The sequence below is a fragment of the Loxodonta africana genome, chromosome 4, assembly GCF_030014295.1.
Source record: "Loxodonta africana isolate mLoxAfr1 chromosome 4, mLoxAfr1.hap2, whole genome shotgun sequence".
Classification (NCBI taxonomy): domain Eukaryota; kingdom Metazoa; phylum Chordata; class Mammalia; order Proboscidea; family Elephantidae; genus Loxodonta; species Loxodonta africana.
The window spans coordinates 79,887,454-79,911,282 of NC_087345.1; the positions used below are offsets into that span (position 1 = coordinate 79,887,454).

General features: G+C 44.5%; 2 protein-coding genes across 20 annotated transcripts in view; one reads left to right on the plus strand and one right to left on the minus strand.

The window, feature by feature from the left end:
* Positions 1–1,440: 1,440 nt before the first annotated feature.
* Positions 1,441–14,147, minus strand: INHBC (inhibin subunit beta C). The gene is made up of 2 exons (XM_003405149.2): positions 13,835–14,147; positions 1,441–2,186 (listed from the first exon to the last, which is right to left on the minus strand). The coding sequence occupies exons 1-2, from the start codon at positions 14,145–14,147 to the stop codon at positions 1,441–1,443; spliced, it is 1,059 nt and encodes a 352-aa protein (XP_003405197.1).
* Positions 14,148–20,140: 5,993 nt separating this feature from the next.
* Positions 20,141–23,829, plus strand: part of R3HDM2 (R3H domain containing 2) — a 177,843-nt gene continuing 174,154 nt past the window's right edge. For 5 of the 19 annotated variants that reach the window (XM_064283998.1, XM_064283995.1, XM_064284000.1 and 2 more), the window contains exon 1: positions 20,323–23,761. In XM_064283998.1, the coding sequence (XP_064140068.1) occupies positions 23,527–23,761 (235 nt within the window). In that variant the 5' untranslated portion in view covers positions 20,323–23,526. Of the gene's footprint in view, positions 20,232–20,320; positions 23,762–23,829 lie in introns of those variants that run through there. The other 14 variants (XM_023557962.2, XM_023557944.2, XM_064284005.1 and 11 more) reach the window with 11 other exon arrangements.

Genomic DNA, 23,829 nt, shown 5'->3' on the forward strand with positions numbered 1-23,829 from the left:
GAGTTCTCCAGTCTCTGTCAGGCCAGGAAGCCTGATCTTCTTCTGTGAGTTAGAATTTTGCTCTACATTTTTCCCTAACTCTGTCTGGGACCCTGTATTGTGATCCCTGTCAGAGTAGTCAATGGTGGTACCTGGGCACCACCTAGCTGTACTGGACTCAGTCTGGTGGAGGCTGTGGTTTGTTAGTACTTTGGATTAATCTTTCTCTTGTGTGTTTAGTTTTCTTCATTCTTCCTTGCTCCTGACGGGGTGAGACCAGTGGAGTATCTTAGATGGCCACTCACAGGCTTTTAAGAGCCCAGAGACTACTCACCAAAGTAGAATGTAGAATTTTCTTTATAAGCTATGTTCTGCCAATTGAGATAGATGTTTCCCAAGACCATGGTCCCCACAGCCCTCAGCCCAGCAATTCAGTCCCTCAGAAAGTTTGGATGTATCTATGGAGCTTCCATGACCTTGCCTTGTACAAGTTGTGCTGGCTTCCCCAGTATTGGCCACTGTTTTATGGGGGCCATGTTTTTGAGGGTTCCTCCAGTCTCAGTCAGACCATTAAATCTCGTATGACCCCTACCTTTAAAGCAGTGATAACAGACTTCAGGCAGAGCTAGAGCCATGCATGGAAGGGGGCAGCCAGACAGGAGCTTTAGGGATACAACCACAGTTACACAGAACCATGACACCTAGGTAGAGAGGGAGCAGGAGTAAAACCCTGACCTCTGTTTCCTTCTATCCTTTGATCTTTGTCTCCCCTTAGTCAAACATCAAGAAGCCAGAAGGCAAAGGATCTCAGGTGATAGATAGCTCAGGTTGGTCAGCTCCCAAAGGCATAGAGCAGGGCAGAGAATGGCAAAGTATGGCTGGAGGTATGCAAAGAGAGCATTAGCAGCCCACCTGCGCAGGTAAGAGGGAAGGGGCTCAAGACACAGTATTAAGGACAGGGGGTAAGACTCATTTTGAAATACAGTAACCTAATCTTTGGTGAATCCAAGGAAGGGGCTCTCTGGAGATCCAGAAAATCAAGGAAAAGGGCTGAGTCAAGTCATCCTGGAGAGGGGACAATTGAGTAGAAAAGCCAAGGGGGAGGAGTGGGCTTTGGGGTAGATTAGGGGTGGAATAAGGCTGTCTTTGCAGAAACCACTTAGTACCACTCAAGACTGTAAGTGGATCAGAGTCCCTGGGGTGGGGTTGAGCGTGTGGGCTTATTGGGTGAACTATGTACCAAGAGAGAGGCTTGTGGTTATGGACATGGTACAGTGACTCTCCTTAGATGAAGATCTTCTCAAGTCAAAGGTGGGATAATTTCCATGGGTTTCTCAGGAAGAAGGCTGTCTACCCTCTGGATAGAGGCAGTAATGGAGTCACTCCTTTACCTCTAGAAAAGTCACCTTTGTGAGGGCATGTTTGTCCATCCCACCCTGGGCTGCTTGTACTACATATAGACTAACTGCACCCACAGGCCTCTACCACCATGTCGGGTATGTCAGTCTTGACAATGTTGCTGTCCCTGTCATAGTACAGCAGAGACAGGGGGCGCCGGGCAGTGGGCACGCAGCATGAGCCCCCTCCAGCAGCACCTGCAACTGTGTTGGCCTTGAGCAGATTGAGCACTGCAGTGTAAAAGGAGGCAGCAATGCCAGGCATGCCTGCCACATGCAGCGGGCATTGCCCTGTGCAAAAGTTCATTGCGTAGCCCTCAGGCTGGATGATCCAGTCGTGCCAGCCAATCTCACGGAAGTCCACAAAGAACTCTTGTCGACAGCACATCCTGGACACACCCTGGCAGTCGATGCCTCGCCGGTGAACCCGGTGCTTGTCCCCAACTCTCACTTGGGCTGTCACAAAAGGCCTATGGGCAGCCCCAACCAGGATGACTGAACCCTGGGCTGCCTGGCCTTCAGGCACCAGCTCCAGGGTCAGGTGCCCCTGGCTACAGGCATCCTGAGCATCAGGCCCAAGGAAAAGCTGGTACCAGCCACTGGCATCTACCTCCAGTAGGTGCTGCGTGGCCAAGGTAAGGTTGGTGTTATGTGGGTCTGACACAAGGACCTTCACATTCAAAGTTCCAGTAGCATTGGGAAGGAGTTGTACAAAGAACATGAGGCTGGCCTGCTGGACCTCTATGACACCAGTAGTTCTATCAGAGGAGAAGTGGAAATCAAGACGAGTCTGGTTGATGGTGGAGAGGCCTGTGGACAGAAGAAGCCCCAGTTATTCTGAGTGTCAATTCTACCAGCTACCTCTCTGTCCTCAGCATACTTGAACTCTTTGAAGCCTTTGGCATTACTGACCACCCTTCTTTCTTGAAAAATCTTTTCTCTCTTCACTTTCATGACATAGCTCTCTTAGGAATCTTCTTTGGTCTTCTCGGCTGGCTTTTCTTTTTCTGTCCATCCCTTTAGTGTAAGAGTTTTCCAAAATCTATCTTTAACCTTCATTTCTTTTTACTGTACACTGGTGGTGAAGTGGTTAAGAGCTATGGCTGCTAACCCAAAGGTCGGCGTTTCATATCGCCCAGCCACTCCTTGGAAATTCTATGGGGGAATTCTACTTGGTCCTATAAGGTTGCCATGAGTCGGAATTGACCCAACGGCAAAAGGTTTGGGTTTTTTTTTTTTTTTGAAGGAGACTCTTATCCACATGCATGGACTGTCAACACAATCTTTTTGCTGATGATTCCAAAATCTGTATGTCTAGTCCAGACCATTTTTCACATCTGGACTGGTCATATAAATTTGGGAATTACCATGCTTCAGGCCTAAATTTCTAACTGCTTAATTTTGCCACATGAGTGTCCTATAAGCACATTCAAAGCAATTTGTCTGAAATGGAAATAATTATTTTTTTTCCTAATATACCTGTCCTCTTGTTATTTTAACTGGCAGCATCACTACTCTCCTTATTATCCCTAGAAACTCTATGATCACCTCCCTCACTCTGCACACCTAGTCCTTTACTACCATAGTTCTGACGTCCATCATTTCTTTCTATCCTCAGTACAACTGCCCTAATTTCCCTCATCATTCCTCACTTGTCCTATTGAAACACGTTAATTGGGCTTCTATTCCTCCACTCCACTGAAATTGCCGTTGTCAAGATCACCAATACCTTCCACGTTGCCAAATCCAATGGTTTCATCTCTTTATATTCATCTTACTTGACCTTTAAGCAGTGTTTGACACAGTTAACCATTCTCTCCTTGAGATATTTCCTTCTCTTTGCTTTTGTGATACTGGCCTTTCCATCTTGATCTCCTTTGCTGACAGCTCCTCTTCCTCTGCCTGACCTCTAAATGCTGGAAGTCCTGAACTCTCTTCTTTTCTCCATCCATAGTCTCTCCCACAATGATCTCATCGATTCCCATGGCTTTAAATTCTACCTATATGCTGATAACTCCCAAATATATATCTCTGACTCTGACCTCTCCCTGAGTCACAGGCTCACATATCCAGCAGCCTATTTGACATTCCACTTGGCTATCCAACGATATCTCAAATTTAACACATTCAAAGAACTCTAGATTTACCCTCTCCTCCCAGGCAAAACTAGCTCTTCTCTAGTCTTCTCCTTCCTTGTAACTGCATTGCTTAACCTTGATTTTCCTTATTCCCTACTTTGAAATTATCTGCAAGATCTGTCAACTCCACCTCCGTTTAGGATACAATTTCACCTCTCCCCACCTCCTCCGCTATACATTAGTTCATCCCATAATCATCTGTTTCTTGAATGTGGCAATAACTTCCTAAGTAGTTCGTTCTTGCCCAGGGGCCCATCTACGGAAAATAGTGCCTACAGCAATTAGTTTTAAATTGTTAAATGACCTCTCACAGCTGGGGATGGACACTTCATTGGCCAATAGAAACTGCTCATTAGCGCCCCTCCTCAAGTGGTGCCCAGGGCAAACGCCCTACCTGCCATACCTTAATTATACCTCTGCTTGTCCCCCAAACCATTCTCCACATATCAGCCAGAGTGATCTTTTTATTACATAAATCTGATCAGCTTAATCTCCTCGGTTTAAAACCCTCCAAAGGCTTCCCATTGTTATTTGGATAAAATCGAAATTCCTTAACATGACTTATATATAAAACTTGTATGATTAGGCATTCTGCCCCTTTAATTACTATACTCTACTCATACTGCCTTTTTCTGTTCCTTGAACTGATAAAGCATGTACCCAGCTCACGGTGTTTGTACTTGCTATTCCCTCTACCTGGAATGTCCTTCCCAAGATCTTTGTATAACTTAACTCCTTTTTGGCGTTTGTCTCCTCAAAGAGGCTTCCCTGACTACCCTATCTAAAGTACCTTTCAACTCTAACATCATCACCCCAGATTAATGGTCTTTTATTAGCCACTTGTCATTCTTGGTTCTTTGTTAATTTGTTCACAATGCGCTTACTTCTATCCTTTCCTCCCCTCAAGCTGTAATGTAAGCTCTAATAAGGTAGAGATCGTACCTGTATTGCTCACCATTGTATCCCTAGTGCCTGATGCACGGTAAGCACTCAATAAACATTTCTTGAAGGAATGGTCTTTCATTTCTTTAATTTTTCTTTTGCTCTGACACCAGAGTTATTTTTCAAAAACCTGGCTGGATCATAAAATTCATCATCTCAAAAACCATATTGTTGAATAAAGTCCAAACTCTTTTAGCGAGTAGTTAAATGCCCTTTACGATTTGTCCTTAGTGACCTTATTTTTCTTTTTCAAATATAGGATGCTTTATCGTGGGGATGCAACAGACATTCTCATAGGCAAATAACAGGAAGTAAAGTTCAACTAGGCTTTGTGTGAATTGGAAAGTCAGGAATAAGGCTACTCTCAACAGCTCTCAGGACCAACATTGTTTCTCCCATTTCTATCTCTCTATGTAAGTCTGGTCCATTTTTCTCTCATGGTGAATTTACTTCTGCCTCTTTGTCAGCTTCCTCAAGTCCCAAAATAGTGGCTCCAGCTCCTGAGTCTGCAGGAACTTTTATTCAGCTCATCCTAGCTAAGCGAGCTGATCTTCCGGTGTCACGATTCTAACATCTTGGAAGAAAAGTCTGATCAACCCAACTATTCTGTTCTGGTTAGGTCACTGAACACTCTACAGTTAGAACACTTTAAGTTATAGCAGGCAGAAACAGGACCAGAAGGAGATGTGGTAGACTGTTACATTGTTGACTCCCTCAATAAGCAACACCTCTCAATATTTATGCTTTTGTGCAATTGCTTCCTATTTCAAGGCTAGTCTTGGCTATGCGATTTGATTTGGCCTATGGGGCCTTCGCAAGCACGGTACAAACATACATACAGATGCTTGATAAGTACTTACTCACTGAGGTTTTGTCCTCTTGGAAGCCAGCCACCATAATGTGAAAGAAACCTAGGCTTGACTACTAAGAGGTCATATGGAGAGAGACTCTGAAGGATGAGAGACAATCTTAGATGTGCCAGCCTCATCTGGGTTCCCAGCTTAAAGCAGTTGCATGAGTGACCTTAGCTATACCATACGGAGCAGAAGAACTTTCCAGATGCCCAGACAAATTACAAAATCATGAGAAATAATACATTTACTGTTTTAAGCCTCTGTGTTTTGGAGTGGTTTGTTATTTATCAATAGAGAACTGAAACAGAAATTAGTATCAGAAGTGAAGTGCTGCTGGCGAGGTTGCGCAGAGATTGGAACTTTTACACACTGTTGATGGGACTGTAAAATGATACAACCACTATGGAAAACGATATGGCGCTTCCTCAAAAAGCTAGAAATATCTCATGATCCAGTAATCCCACTCTTAGGTATATATCCTAGAGATAGGAGAGCAGTGACACAAGTAGACATATGCACACCTGTGTTCATTGCAGCATTATTCACAATAGCAAAAAGAAGGAAACAACCAAAGTGCCCATCAATGGATGAATGGATAAACAAATTGTGGTATATACATACAATGGAATACTATGCAACTTTAAAGAATAATGACGAGTCCACGAAAAAAACGTGGGTGAATCTGGAGGACATTATGCTGAATGAAATAAATCAATCACACAAAAGGACAAATATGGTATGGTCTCACTTTTATAAAATGTCAAGAGTAAGTATACACACAGAAAGCAATGTTCTTTGATAGTTACCAGGGATGGGTGGGGGGATCGCTTCTAGATAATAACCTGTTGCCGTTGAGTTGATTCCGACTCATAGTGACCCTATAGGACAGAGTAGAACTGCCCCATAGAATTTCCAAGGGCACCTGGTGGATTCGAAGTGCCAACCTTCTGGTTAGCAGCCATAGCACTTAACCATTACGCCACCAGGGTTTCCTTTCTAGATAAAAGACACTTGTTATTTTTGACTGTGGGAAAGGCAATACCCAATGTGGGTGAAGTCTGCAGAACTTGGTCAAGGCAAACGAAGACACTGAGAAGTAAACAAGAATAAGGGACAATTTCAGTAAATGCTGTAAAATACACAATTTTGCAACAACAGTAGTAGCAACCAAAAAGTATGTGTGCGTTTACATAGGTATATGTGTATAGGAAGGCACATATGAGTACGTGCATGTATGAATAGGGGCATCAGTAGACATGTATATACATGTTTTTGAGTCCTACATATATATTCATATATGTAATAAAGCACATAGAAGGCACAGTTACAGAGACTTCCTAGACGTATCCAAATACCTTGAGGGTTTGGTTTACTGGGTTAAAAGGCCTTGGACCATAGTCTCACGGGACAACTCAGTCAATTGGCATAACATAGTTCATAAAGATAGTGTTCTACATCTTAGTTTGGTGAGTGGCATCTGGGGTCTTAAAAGCTTGCCAGAGGCCATCGAAGACACAACCATTGGTCTCTACTTGTCTGGAGCAAAAGAAAGTGAAGGAAAACAAAGACTCAAAGAAGAAACTAGTTCACAGGACTAATAGCCCACAAGAACCACAGTGTCTTCTAGCCTGAGACCAGAAGAGTTAGATGGTGCCCATCTATCACTACTGACCATCCTGACTAGGGATACAACAGAAGGTCTGAAATGGAATGGCGAAAAATATGGAACAAAATCCAAATTCCTAAAAAAGTCCAGACTTACTGAACCAGTAAGTCTAGGGGAACCCCTGAAACTATTGAGCTATGACACCTTTGAACCTGGAACTGAAGTCACTCCTAGACATCACCTTTCAGCCAAATAACAGTTTGGGTTATAAAATAAACAATATCATTCATGAGTGATGTGCTCCCTTAAACAATCAACTATATGAGAGCAAATGGTCAACCTTTACCCAAAAGCTAAGATGAGAAGCCAAGGAGGGGTAGGGAAGCTAGATCAATGGAAACAGAACAAACAGAACGGAAATAATGAGAATGCTGACACATTGTGAAAATTGTAACCAATGTCGCGGAGCAATTAGTATAAAAATTGTTAAATGGGAGCCTCATTTGTTGTGTAAACTTTCACCTAAAAGTATTTTTAAAAAAGGCACACGCTCCCCATGCAGTGAAAATAAAAATAAAGAAGTGCCAGCATAAGAAAAATCTAAAACACATGGCAGGTGGCAAGCAGAGGTTAGAAGGTGAGGAGACTGTTAGTGGAGATAGGAAATAACAGTGAGGAAATTGCTATTGGAAGCTGGAAAAAGGGGAACACCTGTGTTACGTATTGGCTATAGCCTGTATTGGCTATAGCCTGTGGTAACTTGGAAGATAGAAAAGATATCTCACAAAGTTGTGAATTCAGCTGATGATATTTCCAGGCATAATGCTGAAAGTGCCAATTGGTTTATTTTAGTTGCCTATGATATTTTATGATAAGGTATTTCAGGAGAGAGATGAACTAAAAAAGGAACTCTTCAATTTTCAAGTAGAATTTAGAGAAAATGTTTCTAACCTAGGACTTGTTAGATTGAAAAAAAGAAGAAAAAATCCTTTCTCATTCCTTGCCTTTCCATCTGGCAAAAGGTTTGCAAAGAAAGAAATGGCCTCAGGGCAAAAATCAAATCCAAGGCACTGCCAGTAAAGTGTGGCTTCAGAGTGAAGAGCAAAACAGTCACTGTAAACCCTTTGCTAAGGTCTAAAATTGAAAGTGATACTTTGTAGACCCTCTCAACTAAACAAAGGGGCTTTTAACACTTTTGAGGCTGATGTCCCACTATACTCTGACTTGTAGCTTGAAGCAGAGAGGTATCTGCATAGAGTGGGGTGGTTTTTGTCTAATTAAGTAGACTACCATTTTATTATTTAGAAGGTCCACGAAGAATTTTAAGAGTGAAAGCAAAGCAACACCAGCTTGGACTAAAAAGGGCAGAGGCAATTCAAAATGAAAAGAAGTCTCTGGGCCCCCAACTTCTTTGGGCAGGAAGCAGGCGGAGAACGCTACTCAGCCACAAACACAGTCCATTTGCTATTGAAAAGGAAGAACATCTCGGAGGGCAGAGCGAAGGCTGAGAAGGTCAATCAGGAAGCTGAGGAGAGCAGTGATGAGCAATGAGACATCCTATCAGTGAGCAGAACCAGGGCCTAACCAAGGGAATTTGGGATTTGAGGTGGACTGAGATACGTGCCTGGCCGGCTGTCAGAATTTCTGTGGGTCAGTGACCGCTCTATGTCTCCCACTTCCCCATCCCCCATTTTGAACACGAGCGTCTATCATGGTTATTCTGTCTCTGTCTCAACCTTGTATGTTAAATGTGTGGGTGGAAGATAATTTGTATTTTTAGGTCACAGATAGCAGTGTGCTGGTAAATGTTTAACAACTGTTCTTCATGAAAAAAAAAAATCTGATTTGTAGTGTTTGCCAATTTCAATAGTATAAATACACCCCCCCACCCCATGACTGGTTTCAATCTACCAATATGATATCACCCAATGAGGAGTCAGGAAGAGATGTACATGATGGACAATCATGAGCCAGCTGCAGCACACCACTGAAGGCCCTGCACCTGAAGGACTGTATCAGAGGACCCTCACCTACACATGCACCTGATTCAGATGAAACTTCAAGCCTAATTTTGGGGGTTTTGAGAGGGGGTGATTGCATTTTGCATGTGGGAGGGACGTGAATTATTAGTGGCCAGAGGGCAGACAGTGGTACATTGCTATATTACCCATTTCCATAGAGTCAATTTCGACTCATAGTAACCCTATAGGAAACCCATATGGTTTCCAAGGGGTGGCTGGTGGATTTGAACTGCCAACCTTTTGGCTAGCAACCAAGCTCTTAACCACTGTGCCACCAGGGTTCCACTACTACATTAAAAAAAAAAACTCGTTGCCATGGAGTCGATTCTGACTCATTGTAACCCTACTGGACAGAGTAGAACTGCCCCGTAGGGTTTCCAAGGAATGGCTGGTAGACTCCAACTGCTGACTTTTAATGGTTCCCAAAGAACAATACCTTCTGATTTTCACACCTTTGTGTATTTCCCTCCCACATTGATTCTCAGCTTGGCCACATGATTTTCTTTGTCAGTGGGATGTTAGCTAGCAAATGCACACAGAAAATGGATGATCATTTTACGCGTTGAGACTTGTCCTCTTAGAAGCCAGCCTCCACACTTTAAAGAAGCTTGGGCTAGATTACTGATTAAGAGGCCTCATGGGGAGAGGCCCTGGAGGATGACAGCCCATGTTAGATATCCCAGCCCTAGTTGAGCTCCTAGCTGAGTGCAGCCATGTGAGTGACCTCAGCTGCTCCACATGGAGCAGAAGAGCTGTCCAGATGAGCCAAATCAAACCACAAAATAATGGTAAACAGTAAATCATTGTTTTCTGCCACTACTCTTTGGGGGTGGTTTGTTACTTAGCAACAGATAACGGAAACAAAAGCTGGGGGCAGCAACAATCCTTCAGGAGGCTGGGCAGACATAGTGATTGACATTTTCAGGATGCTTCTTCCAGAACTGAACCTAAGCAGAATGAGAGGTACAGGGTATCTAATGCATAACTCCCAGAGCTCCCAGTATCCCTGGCCCTTTGGTTTCTACCCTTCCATATTCTGGTTTCCCCAGAGGCTCAGGCTCTCTCTCTTCATATCTCCAGCAAGAACAATTCTCAGATCTTTCTTTCACACTGTGGTGTATTTGATAGCTTAAACTGGAACAAAAACTTCCAGTTAAAATATTTAAATGTAAAAGGTGGAATCCAGGCTTCAGTCATCCTCACCTCCAAACTTCCTTTTTACCTTCATCTCAGATCAGGCTCTCTCTGGCCTGAATGTTGTATTCATTCTTTCATTCATTAGCAAATACGTGGAAAGTATATAGGCTTTTAAGTCAGGAGAACAGTGGTTGAATCCTGCCCCTGCTGCTTGGGAAGCTGTATGACCCTGGCTGTGTAAATTATCTTCTCTGAGTTTCAGCCTCTGCACTCATAAAATGGAATAATAAATCCTACCTTAAGCAGTGCTTGCCAGGATTAAATGAGATGAGGCAGGTACATTCAGTATCTGGTAACCATCATTACTGTCACAATATGCCAGGACTGGGCTAAGCAGCAGGAATAGAAAGGTGAAAAAAAAACCAGGACTTCTGTGTTTAAGGGATTCATGGTTCATGGTTCATCTGCCCATCTTATCTTCATCCATCTCAAACTACTTTTCAATCCCAAACGCAGTCTGCTGCTTTACATCTATGCTCATATTTTTCCCTCGGTATAGCGTGTCCTTTACCATTCTCTACCTGTTGAAGTCAAACTTACTCTACAACACAAGCCCATTTGCTACCCTCTTCTGGAATACCTTCCTATCTCACCAGATCCCAATGAGTTACTCCTGGCCCAGCATGCTTTTGTGCCCTCATCTAACATTTATTTCATTCTGCCTTACATTCTAATTAACATATTCCCAGCAGCAGCAGCTAAACCCTTTACAAGCAGGAGCTGAGTCTTCTCTCAATTCTCTGCTCCCTCCCACCCTAGAAATTGAAAAAAAAAAAAAAATGTATCAGACATTTAATTAGCATTTATTCTGTGCAGGAACTGCTCTAAGTACTTTGTATTAGCTTATTTAATCCTCTCAACTATCCTTTCATTGTCTCCATGTTGTCATTGTTGATAGCTGTCATCCAGTCTGCCCCAGACTCAAGGAGTTCCCAAGCACAACACAGTAAAACGCTGACCGGTCCTGTGCCATCTCCGCAATCAGCTGCAGGTCAGACTGTTGTGATCCACAAGGTTTTCATCAGATGATTTTTAGAAGTAGATCACGGGGTCTTTCTTCCTAGTTTCTTTTAGAAGCTCTGCTGAAACCTTTTTAGCATTACAGCACCATGCGAGCCTCCGCTGGCAAACGGGTGGTGTCTGCACACGAGGTGCATTGACTGGGAATCAGCTCTACTGCCTAGAAGGTGAGAATTCTACCATTGAACCATAAATGTACCTCATATTCCCATTTTACAAATGAGAAAACTAACTATTAACAACCCAGGTCACAGAGCTAATAAGTAGCTGAAAAGGATTTGAGCCCAGGCAGTCTGGCTCCAAAGTTTGTGCTCTTAATCATGAGAGGAAACTCCTATTTGAACTAGATTAGGGATTCAACTATCACCGGGGACTCTAGACTGTGGTCAAGCTGACCTACAGCATGGTTTGATTACTTAACAGAACCAATGTTTATTGAGCATCTACTATGTTCACAAGAAGCAGAGTGGTATAGGAGTCAAGGTCAAGGAGAGCTGGGCTGCCTGGCTCCATCATTTATCAGCCACGTCACCTTGGACAAGTTACTTAACTTCTTTGTGCCTCAGTTTCATTATCTCTAAAATGGGGATAACAATAATACTTGCTTTGTTGGGTTGCTGTGAGAATCTAAAGGAGTTAGTATATGTAAGGGCTTAGAAAACAATACGCCTTGCATTGTTTTTGTGCACTTTTGACTTGATTTCAACTATAGCGACCCTATAGGACAGAATAGAACTTCCCCATAGGGCTTCCGAGGCTGTAATCTTTATGGGAGCAGATCGCCAGGTCTTTTCTCCCACAGAGCGGCTGGTGGATTCGAACCACTGACCTTTTGGTAAGCAGTCAAATACTTAACCATCGTGCCACCAGAGTTCCTAAGGACTGTATAACCTGTTGTGGGTGAAGTCGATTCCTATTCATAGGGACCCTTTAGGACAGAGTAGAACTGCCCCATAAGGCTTCCAAGGAGTGGCTGCTGGATTCGAACTGCCGACCTGTCTTGGTCATCTATTGCTGCTATAATAGAAATACCACAAATGGATGGCTTTAACAAAGAGAAATTTATTCTGTCATAGTCCAGTAGGCTAGAAGTCCGAATTCAGGGTGCCGGCTCCAGGGGAAGGCTTTCTCGCTCTCTCTCTGTTGGCCCTGGAGGAAGGTCCTTGTGACACATGACTCTTCCCTTGGTCTGACAGCATCTCAGCACAGGCACTTCAGGTCCAAAGGACGCACTCTGCTCCAGGCACTGCTTTCTCGGTGGTATGAGGTCCCCTGTCTCTCTGCTCTCTTCTCTCTTTTATATCTCAAAGAGCTTGGCTTAAGACACTATCTAATCTTGTATATCTCATCAATATAACTGCCGCTAATCCATCTCGTTTCCTCACAGTGATAGGATTTATAACACGTAGGGAAATCACATAAAATGGTGGACAATTACACAATACTGGGACTCATGGCTCAGCTGAGTGGACAGATATTTTTGAGGGACACAGTTCAACCCATAACACAACCTTCTTGTTTGCAGCGAAGCTCTTGACCACCAGGGCTCCAAGCATTTATAAAAACCAAACCAAAACCAAACCCGTTGCTGTGGAGTCAATTAGGACTCATAGCGACCCTATAGGACAGAGTAGAATAGCCCCATAGGGTTTCCAAAGAGTACATAGTGGTAAACAAAAAACCCAGTGCCATAGTGGTAAGCGTTAGTTATTTCTACTACACACTAGCTCCTGGTGATAACATGAGGAATAAAAGACAGTTCCTGACCTCAAGGGGCTGTTGACATTCTATGGGAAGTCAGATTTCACAAAACATGGAAGACAATTCTATACCTGCAGGTGATGTGTCCTCTACAGAGGGAGTGCCCCCTCCTCAGGTCAGAGTGGGCTTTTTAAGGATGGGCATCCTGGGTCCTGAGGGGAAAGGGAGTAGTGCTGACCAGGGGAAAAGGGCCAGGAATGGGAAGGGCCTTCTAGGCCTAAGAAAGAACTTGCAAAAAGCTTAGAGCCCAAAAACCTCAGGTTGTGTTCTGATTCTAGGAGTCTGTCTTTGAATTCCTGATTTTCCCTGCAGTTGCCCACTAAACACTTCAACTCCTCTCCGTTCAAGAAGTAACTTTCTCTTCCGCTTCTATCCTCTATGTACTTTTCTCCGTCCCATTTTGACACTGCTGTAATATGGACCTGAGGTATCAAGGCAAGAGGGGAGGGGGTAGGGAGGAGAGGCATTATAAGCTTAGTGTTTTACTTTTCCTCCTTTTACCCAAATAAGGCATCTGAGGAGTGGATGGGGTGAGGTGGGGTGGGGTGGGGAGGTGCTGGACCTTGGGGCTGGAGAAAGGACAGACTCCTCAGCTCCAGGCCCCTGGGTCCAAGGCCCACGAAGTAGATAGGCTTGGCCACAGCCTGGAAGCTTATGGGGCCTGCAGAGAGAAGACCCAGAGGAGATAAGGCAGACAGTCTCAGAAGAATTGAAATTTACCAATTTCTGAGCTGCCCATTAGCCAGGTCTGAGCTACCAGAGACAGCTTGGGGAGTGGGAGCCTGGGGTTAGGAGATTATAGGCTGTGGGAAACAGAGTTTGAGATGGTTTGGGGGAGGGAATTGGGGGCTAGGTTAGGAAATTTTTCCTTCCCTTGAGCAGTCAGGTTTTGGGAAAGATCTATAGACCAGCCACCTACCTGTGTCAGCAAAGCTGATGATCTCATAATCCTGTGCCCTGTTAGCCTCTGGAAACGCCCCCTGTGGGGGCCCATGGAGGCACTGCAGCGCTGTCCTCAGAGCAGCTCTGGACACAGGCTGGCTCAGTGTTGGGCGCTGGCTGAGGTGCAGCTTGTCCAAGATGCTTCTCTTAGCCATGTCAAGAAGCAGCTCCCGTTGGCTCTCCAGGTCCAAGGTGGGCCCCCCACATGCTGGACACTGACCGCCAGCTCTGCATGTGGCCACTGTGGCCAGAGCCAGGAACAGGAAGGCCAGGAGCAGTGAAGAGGCCATTGCTGGGGAAATTCTCGAGCGACACAGTCCCAGGAGAGAGCTACCAATACGGGACTCAGGGTCTCAGCAGCTGTGGGGCTCCGGAAGGGGTGTGTGTCCAGCTGGCATGACTCCATATTGCAGGGATAGGGCAGCCAAACATCTGACTTGAGAGATGAAGCCAGTCCCAGGTAGAACCTGGAAGCAGCTGCCAACACAGCCAGGAGAAGTACAGCGTGGGGGATGAGAGGGGAGGTTGGTTTGTTTGGGGAAAGAAATGTCCCTTGGCCAATGGAGACAGTTGTTACTCCTGGGAGCTGCCAGGCCTGGGGACAAAGGTTGGAGCTGAAATTTTTCCTCAGATTTTCCACAGCATAGGAAGCCTGGGGGAAAAAGGAGGGTTTTAAGATAGACCATTAAAGGGTGACTCAAACAAGAGGGAATTATTGGCAGGACACTTTAGGTCACTGTCATGGAGGTAATTGAGAGCTGCCCACACTTTTGGTTGGTGGTGTCCTCTCAAAGCCTGCTCCCACCCCACCCCTCCTTCCTCCTTCCCTCCCTTGGGCACACAATACAGCTTTCTTTGTTAGTCAAGGGTTGGGTTTTGCCCTGGAGGGCCCCCAAATCACCTAGTCTGAAGGTGAAAGAGAGGCAAAAGGGAGGAGAAACTGCGTTGCACATTTGGGGTGGAGGAGGGGAAGGTATCTGTCCCCACCGGTGGCCTGTGCAAAAACCAAACTAAACCCACTGCTATCAAGTTGATTCCGGCTCAGTAGTGATCCTATAGGACAGAGTAGAACTGCCCCGTAGGGTTTCCAAGGCTGTAAATCTTTACGGGAGGAGACTGCCACATCCTTTCAGTTAGCAGCCAAGCACTTTTACCACTGCACCACCAGGGCTCCTGTGGACTGTGCAGAGAGACCTAAAAACTGTTGTATCCGTATAGCGGTTGGCCAGATCATCTGTGTCCTCAGAGGGAAGTCTGAAGGTGCAGAAAGTACTTGAAAGAAAGATTTACTCACTCGTTGAAATTTGTTCTGCTTAGGAAAAGAAGTTTCAAAATTTCCCAGAATTCCTCGCTCTCTCCCCCCAAAGGTCTGGGGAAAGGCCTCATTTTCCACAGAGGAAATTGACTGGAGGTGGATTTAGGAACATAGGCTTTTAAGCCAGATGGCCTCGTTAAAATTCTACCTCTTTCTCTTACTAGCTGTGTGCCTCTCTCCAGGCAAGTTACTTGACCTCTCTTGCTTCAGTTTCTTCATCCCAGAAATGGGAATAATGATTACCCATGATTCCAAAATCCAAATACTCTGTAATCCGTATGGTATTTTTTGTAACTCATATAGTAGCAAAATTGACCTGAATAGAAATGAGGTTATTTATGGTTTTTAAAATGCCACTAACTGAAACTATCCATTTTCAATGCAGAAATATTATTTGATTACAGGATGCTACCCCTGGAGGCATTACATAATACATGGTATATGTACCATTTGACCTTTCTAAAACATGAAAAATTCTGAATTCCGAAGCACATCCAGCCCTAAGGATTTTGAATATGGGATTGTAGGCCTCTAATGATTATCTCACAGAGTTGTTTTGATAACTAAATAATTTTGTAAAGCACTTACAACAGTGACTGGCACATGGTAAGTGCTTAATAAAAGTTTATTATTATCCCTGCCACATAGGTTTGTTGTGGGCCAGAGTATCCTCATCTCTTAAAGAAACCCTGTCAATATTTGCCCTTCTGGACTCTCCTAGATGCTATGTCCACCACCCCCACCTGTACTTCGGTCTCTCTGCTTCCATAGTGCAGTCACTCAGCAGATCATCTCTGCTGCCTACCATTGTACTCCTAGCATTTTTTGCGGTGCCTGATAGATACATAAAATATATTTTATTGAGTGAATAAATATTACAATCCAGTCTACTTCTTGAAGGTTACACTTCATTTTGATTAGTTTTTTGTGTGTCACAGTCTCTTAGCTTTCTTCTACCAGGAATGATCTTTTTTTTTTTTTTTAAGGGCTATAGTAAAGGTTGTTCTTGTTAGGTACCATCTGGTCGATACTCACGGCAACCCAAGTTACAGAGTAGAACTGCCACATAGGGTTTTCTTGTCTGTAATCTTCACAGAAGCAGATCACCAGCTCTTTCTCCCTGGTAGCTGCTGGGTAGGTTTGATCAGCCGACCTTTGTGTTAGCAGCCAAGCTGCTTAACCATTGTACCACCAGGGCTCCTTATGATAGAGGTAGATTTATGATTTACTTTCTTGAATAAATTTATTTTTAAAACTAACAGTTTATTGAGATATATAATTCACATACCATAAAATTCACCCTTTTAAAAATGTACAACTTAGTAGTTTTCAGTATATTCACAAAGTTATGCAACCATTGCCACTATCTAACTTCAGAACATTTTTATCATCTCCAGAGAAATCCTGTACCAACTGGCAGTCACTCTCCTCTTTCCTTCCCCTGGGGTGATCTCTAGCTATAATATTTTAGTTTTCCTAATTTCATTCTTAGATGATAACCTCATCTTGAGTTTGGGGGAAGGTAGTTATAGTGCTATTTGTTTCATGTGTTAACTGCAGCATGTTATATACCCTGACTCCCTCAACTCCTAGTGTTACCGAACCCTAGAAGTGGATCCTTTTCTGGTGCACTCAGACTTGCCAATTATCTGAATCTGGACACTGGTCTTTGAGGAAGTAACTTTTTTTCAATTGGCAGAGCAAGGAGTGGGGAAGAAGTTCCTCAGATTCGACTCCCTAAGCTATAGGGAAGCAGGGCTTATATGTGATTTGGGCAGGAAGATAGTGGCTGCACAGCTGTTCTGCAGAGGGAAAATTCTAAAAGGCGGCCAGGAAACAGGAGGTGACGTGGTTCTTGTCTGACATCTTGCTTCAAGATAGGGCCCAGGTGATGATTTTCTTTCTGATTCGTTCCACCTGTTGCTGAGTCCTCCACAGGGGTCAATTAGTGATCACAGCTGGCCCTTTTGCACATTTAGGCGGGCGAAATCTGGCTTGGGCTAGTTTAAGGACTAATGGAAATTTACTTGCATTCTTAGGGTCAGGTTACACTAGGATGGCTTCAGCTGCTTCTCTCCTCCCTATGAGGGCTGCTGAGAGGGAACAAGAGGTGTTATGGATTGAATTGTGTCCCCCCAAAATGTGTGCCAACTTGGCTAGTCCATGATTCCCAGGATTGTGTGATTGTCCACCATTTTGTTACCTCGTGTGATTTTCCTATGTGTTGTAAATCCTACCTCTATGATATTAATGAGGTGAGATTAGTGGCAGTTATGTTAATGAGGCAGGACTCAATCTACAAGATTAGGTTGTGTTTTAAGTCAATCTCTTTTGAGATATAAAAGAGAGAAGGGAGCAGAGAGACAGGGGACCTCATACCATCAAGAAATAAGAGCCAGGAGAATAGCGCGTCCTTTGGACTAGGGGTCCCTGCGCTGAGAAGCTCCTCTACTGGGGAAGATAGATGACGAGGACCTTTCCCTAGAGCCGACAGAAAGAAAAAGCCTTCCCTTGGAGCTGGCACCTTGAATTCGGACTTCTAGCCTCCTAGATTGTAAGAGAATAAATTTCTCTTTGTTAAAGCCGTCCACTTGTGGTATTTCTGTTATAGCAGCATTTGATAACTAAGACAAGAAGTGAGCAAAAAGGGAAGAAGCAGAGGAGGGCTCCTCTCAAGAGCAGATGCCTCAGTGTTTCTGCCTTAGCTGAGAAGACCCTGGACTATTTCACTCTGTATCATGACATACAATGTCATTTGTAACCTGTCCTTTCTGATTTTAAATAACATGGTGGTTAAGAGTGAAGCTCTGAAGAAAAACTGCCTCAATTCAAAATCTGGGACTTCGGTTGAATGATTGTGCCCAGGTTTCCTGACCTATAAAATAGATATAATGCTAGTACTTACTGCTTTGAGGATTAAATAGAAATAACAGGTGTAGAGGACCCCTGATGGCACAGTAGCTAAGAGTTATGGCGAACTACGGCTAACTGAAAAACCCAGTGCTGTTGAGTCGATTCCGACTCATAGCAACCCTATAGGACAGAGTAGAACTGCCCCACAGAGTTTCCAAGGAGCGCCTGGTGGATTCGAACTGCGGCTACTAACCAAAAAAAGGTTGGTGGATTGAGCCCACCAGCCAGTCCCTGGAAGAAAGATGTGGCAGTCTGCTTCCGTAAAGATTATAGCCTTGGAAACCCTATGGGGCAGTTCTACCCTGTCCTATAGGGTCATTATGAGCCTGAATTGACTGTGTTGCAATGGGTTTGTTTGTTTTTTTGGTTAATAGGTGTAGAATGGTATACTCATAATAAGTGCTAAAAAAAAAATTAGCTATTATTTCCTTTTGCCCATCATTGTTCTCTGCCCCCAACTTGAAAACTTGCTGATCCTTGAAGGAATGATGAATTTCATACTTTTATGACTTTGCTTGGAAACCCTGGTGGCAAAGTGGTTAAGCGCTACGGCTGTTAACCAATGGGTTGGCAGCTCAAATCCACCAGGAGCTCCTTGGAATCTCTATGGGGCCGTTGTACTCTGTCCTGTAGGATCACTATGAGTTAGAATCGACTTGACGGCACTGGATTTGGTTTGGTTTTTGGTATGACTTTGCTCAAGGAGCCTTGGTGGCACAGTTGTTAAAGTGCTTGGCTGCTAACTGAAAGGTTGGTGGTTTGAACCCACCAGCCACTCCCTGGGAGAAAGATGTGGCAGTCTGCTTCTGTAAAAGTTACAGACTTGGAAACCCTATGGGGCAGTTCTAGTCTGTCCTGTAGGGTTACTGTGGGTTAGAATCCAGGTGACAGCAACGAACATGGGTTCGGTTTTGGCTATGACTTTGCTCATGCTATTCTTTCTCTCTAGAATCTTCAGTTCTGCCTGTCTGGTCAACTCCTATTTATAACCTTCAAGATTAAGCTGAAATTTCATCTGTAGCTTCTTTGTAGTTTACTCAGTCTCCTTTTTGTGTTTCCGTAACACATTGAACACCTTTCTTACATTGTACTAAAAGATTTTTTTTTTTTTGCCAACGGCAATTCCTGTCACATAATGAATATTCAATGGTTGAATTCTACCAACACAAAACTACACTGCTTCTTTGAGTAAATGATCCAAATACACAAAATCAGTAACTAAATCGATTCTGCCTAGGATGATGGACAGAATGGGTAAGATTGGAAATTTAAGATGACTTTTAAGAAGGATTGTATTTTAGAGAGGAGGTGGTGGTGAGAATGTGATTTTAATAGGATGGACAGAGTTCCTCTTAGGTCATTTTCATTCATAAGATGGACATTTACCTACAGTACTATCTTTATCCATTTATACAACAAATATATTGAGTATATGCTTTGTTTTGGGAGCCAGAGTTTCTGTGCTAAGCAAAAGGCTGTTTTGAAAATGCTCTGTAACTGTACATTGAAATTATAGTTATTGCAATTAGTATTGTTTTAGGTGTATGTATCTGACAGCCTTGACGGGCTTAAGGTAGACATGATCCCAGAGGACCTGAATTGGTGACTTCACATATAGCTTCCAAGGTAACGCGGAGGGTGGGACAGGGAGGGAGTGAGCATGCAACCATGTGTGTCTGTGTGGTTGGGTGGGTGAAGGGCGTCTAGGGGTAGTGAGTAGCTAGGGTGGGTGTCTGCAGGCGAGGAGAGGTGCACACAGGAAGCAAGGACGCGCGGAGCGCAGGACGCTGTGACGACTACGCCAGACGTGGTGACGCAGTGCGCAGGCCGCAGCGGGGGGCGGACTCTGGGCCTTTCTTCCCCTTCTGATTTTTCCCCTCCCCCCTTTTTTCCCTTTCCGGGTTTGGTTCCCCCCTTTTTTCCCCTCTCCCCCTCTCCCCCAGGCCCCTCTCCCCTCCCCCGCCCCGGTCCCCCTGCACCCTCGCCGTGGGCCCCGCGGGGGGGGGGGAACCCGCGCTGAGAAGAGCCCGCCCCCAGAAGCGCGCTGCTGCCGGCCGTCGGGGCCAAGCCGCAGCCGCGCCGCCGAGGGGCCCGGGCGGCGAGCGGAGACGGGGCGCCGTCCACGCTACGGCCCGGCCCGCGTGAGGTGAGGCCACCTCGCGGCCGAGGGGGCGGGCGGCATGGGCGGCCCGTGGGGAGGGGGCGTGGCGGCCCTGCGGGCGGGTGGATGGGCAGAAGCCCCTCGGCCTGGGTCCCTTTTCGTGTTGCCCGGGAGGTGGGTCAGGACGTGAACCGCTTTCGCAGGACTGCCCCAAGTACAGAGACGCCCCGAGTGTGCACGGGGTGCGCAGGCGAGAAGCTGGGCTGGGGGAGCGGGGCGGAGGACGGGGGCCTGTTGCCACCTGTGGCGTGTGCTGTGGGACCTAAAACTGTTGGCGTCCTTGTAGTGCTTGGAGGTGACTAGCTCCATGTGTTTCTTGGGTTTCCTTTTTCCTTCGAGCATTGAAAAAATGGGGTGGGAGGAAGGTGTTGGAGTGTTGCAGAACATGCCGGTGTCCGAGTTTATTACAGAGACAGGTTTGAGTTGGTACACACAAGGAGATGTTTCTGGAGCTGAAAAGTTGGGCCTACCTTAAGCTCATAACTCACTTTTGAGCCCCTGAAAACTTCTTGATTTCGGTTTCCCGTAGAGACAAATTTCTTCAACATTTGTCACCATTGTCCTAGTAACTCCTCCGAATATTTCGTCACTCAAAGCGAATTGTTCTTGGATAATGAGAAATGACCGAATGCCTGAGAGAAGCGTTAAAACCAGAGACAAGTGTGGGGAAATCGAAATTGCATTCGGATGTGTAGATTTTTCAAGTAGAATTAACTAAAATTGAGAAGTCATTTTTGTGTGATGTTGGTAGAGGACAGAGACTACAGGTTCCACTTAAGGAATGCCACAAATTCCTAGAATTTTGTTGTATTTTCATATAGTCTAACTGGCGCTTGAGTCAGGTGTTTGTGGCTCCTCTTTCTTCCGAATGCATTTTTTCCTCTAATATTTCTTTTTTTTATCCTTTTGTGGAACCCTACGGCTACCAGTGACATCAAGATAAAAAAGGTTTAAACACTGGTGGAAAGTTCAGTTCACTTTTTGGTTGTATTTTTCTTGTCATTGTTCTTCAGAGGGTTAAGAGGACAGAACCTTTCTTGAATGAAAGTCTGATGATCTCTGTTGGCAAAAGTTACATTGCAGAGTTGTAGTTCTAGCTCTTTTGTGCGCACTATTCGACTCGACGGCACTGTTTTTTTTCTTTTTTTTAATAGATCCGTACTGTAGAGCTTCACAATTTAAAAAATTTTTAAATTTGCCTGTATCAAAATAGTGTGCTTGGTAACTTTTAATGGAAAGGAGTCAGAAGACAGATGGCTTCCCTTTCTCTTTCAGAATGAAAACCAACTTCTTTACAATTGCCTTTAAGGCTATAGATCTGTAGCATCCTTTTCTCCCAACACACACATACTAGCCTCCTGGCTGTTTCTTGAACACATCAGGCCACTTCTGCTTCAGGGTCTGTGTACTTTTTCCTTTTTCCTGGATGACCTTTTAAAGCTGCATGTCCTGTCCCCTCAGCCTCTTTCAGGTCTTAACTCAAATGTCACAATAACAGTGACATTTCCTTGGCTATCTAAATTGCAAAGCCCCTCCCCCACCTACATTTACACAACCCATTTGCAGATTCTAGGCTTCCTGACCCATTAGAAAGTAAGCTTCGTGAGGGCATATGTTTTTGTTTTGTTAATTGCTGTGTCCTTAGCCCTTAACACAACACTTGACACCCAGTCAGTGCTTAACAAATGTATTGACTGAATGAATAGGTAAAGAGCTTGAGTTTTTGTTCTTGAACTCTTTCATTGTCATGCATTTCTGATCAGAGAATGGGTGTCCTTGGAGGTGTGGGATGGAGCTGCACTAGGATTTTGTAAAGCAGGCATTGGAAGACCTTGAGATGTTTTTTCTTTCATTTCTTGCCACATTTCTCTTTTGACGGACGTCTTGTGCTTTCAGGTCATTGAATGAAAGCACTCTGAAGGCAGAGAGGAGGACGGAGTGTGGAGATCATTGGTGTTGGTGGTCTTAGAGGAAGATTATCTCAGATCTCTTGTGGCTAGAATTTTCCCCACTGCTTCATCCTCTTCCCTTGAGGTCTGTTCACATCTTTGGCCCCAAAGAGCTGAGCAGGCTGATTCCACTTTGAATTTTTCAGTAGACTGAAGGTGTTAGTATTTATAGTCCTGGTCCTCTGGGTTAGATCCCCCCCCCCATTTATGTGGAGACCAAAATCAAAACCAAACCTGTTGCTGTCAAGTTGATTTTGACTCATAGCGACTCTATAGGACAGGGTAGAACTGCCCCATAGGATTGCCAAGGAGCGGCTGGTGGATTCGAACTGCCAGCCTTTTTGGTTAGCAGCCATTGCTTTTAACCACTGCACCACCAGGGCTCCTAGGTGGAGACAGTTGAACTCAAACAGTATAAAAATGTTTTCTCTAACAATGGTAGAGTGTTCAGTTCTGGAGAATATCTGGTCCTTTTTGCACAAATCCATTTTTGGGGGGCATTTTTAGTATTCTATCTGTATTTACCGGAGGGTAAAAGGAGCAGGGCCCCTTAGTTTGGATATCCCTCATTAATTTTTTTTCCGTTCTCATTTCCTGATTGGTTCATTTGTTACCTTCATTGACCTTCTGGCTAGAGTGGCCTGGATGAGATTTCTCTTTGGATCAGTCCCTGCCACTCTTTTCCAGCTTAGGAAGGCAAAGAGGATGAGGTAGCCCTTTTCAACACTTTGTAGGAATGCTGGTGGCAAAGCTAAGGCTTATGCTTAAGTCTTTGCCAGGAGATTGAAAGCAACCAGGCCTGTGAGAGAATGATTTGTGGGGCGTGGAAGAATTGGTTAATATGGTGTGCACTGGACTGGATCTGGTTCTGATATTATTAGTACAAAGTAACAGCATCAAAAGTATGTTAGTAGTCCTAGTTTTGTGATTAATATCTAACATAATTTAGTCAGATTGGTAAAAACTTGTACCAAACTTCTGTTGTCTCCTTTTAAGTCCTTTCACAAAGATTCTAGGATATCTTTCTCGGCTCCAGAGATACTTTAATATCATTTGACCTCTATGTCATCTTACCTCTTGTAGGTAAATACTAAGAACTGACTTAAGGTTTCAGTGTAGCTGTCAGTTTCTGAATGACTGGCGGTATACTCCTGTGCCACATCACTTCATAAACTCATAAGAAAAGCTTTCAGGAAAAAGTAGGTTTTTTTTTTTTTTTTTTAATAATTTTTATTGTGCTTTAAGTGCAAGTTTACAAATCAAGGCAGTCTCTCACACAAAGACTTACGTACACCTTGCTAAATAACATACTCCGAATTACTCTCCCCCTAATGAAACAGCCTGCTCTCGCCCTCCACTCTGTCTTTTCGTGTCCCTTTTGCCAGCTTCTAACCCCCTCTACCCTCTCATCTCCCCTCCAGGCAGGAGAAGCCAACATAGTCTCAAGTGTCCACCTGATCTTAGAAGCTCACTCCTCACCAACATCCCTCTCCAACCTGTTGTCCAGTCCAATCCACGTCTGCAGAGTTGGCTTCGGGAATAGTTCCTGTCCTGGGCCAACAGAAGGTCTGGGGGCCATGACCACGGGGGTCCTTCTAGTCTCAGTCAGACCATTAAGTCTGGTCTTTTTAAGA

Coding starts and splice junctions, on each gene's coding strand:
- INHBC (XM_003405149.2), bottom strand. CDS start 14,147: ATGGCCTCTTCACTGCTCCTGGCCTTCCTGTTCCTGGCTCTGGCCACA. Junction 2,187..13,834: donor CATCAGCTTTGCTGACACAG/GTAGGTGGCTGG, acceptor TTCTGTCCACAG/GCCTCTCCACCATCAACCAG.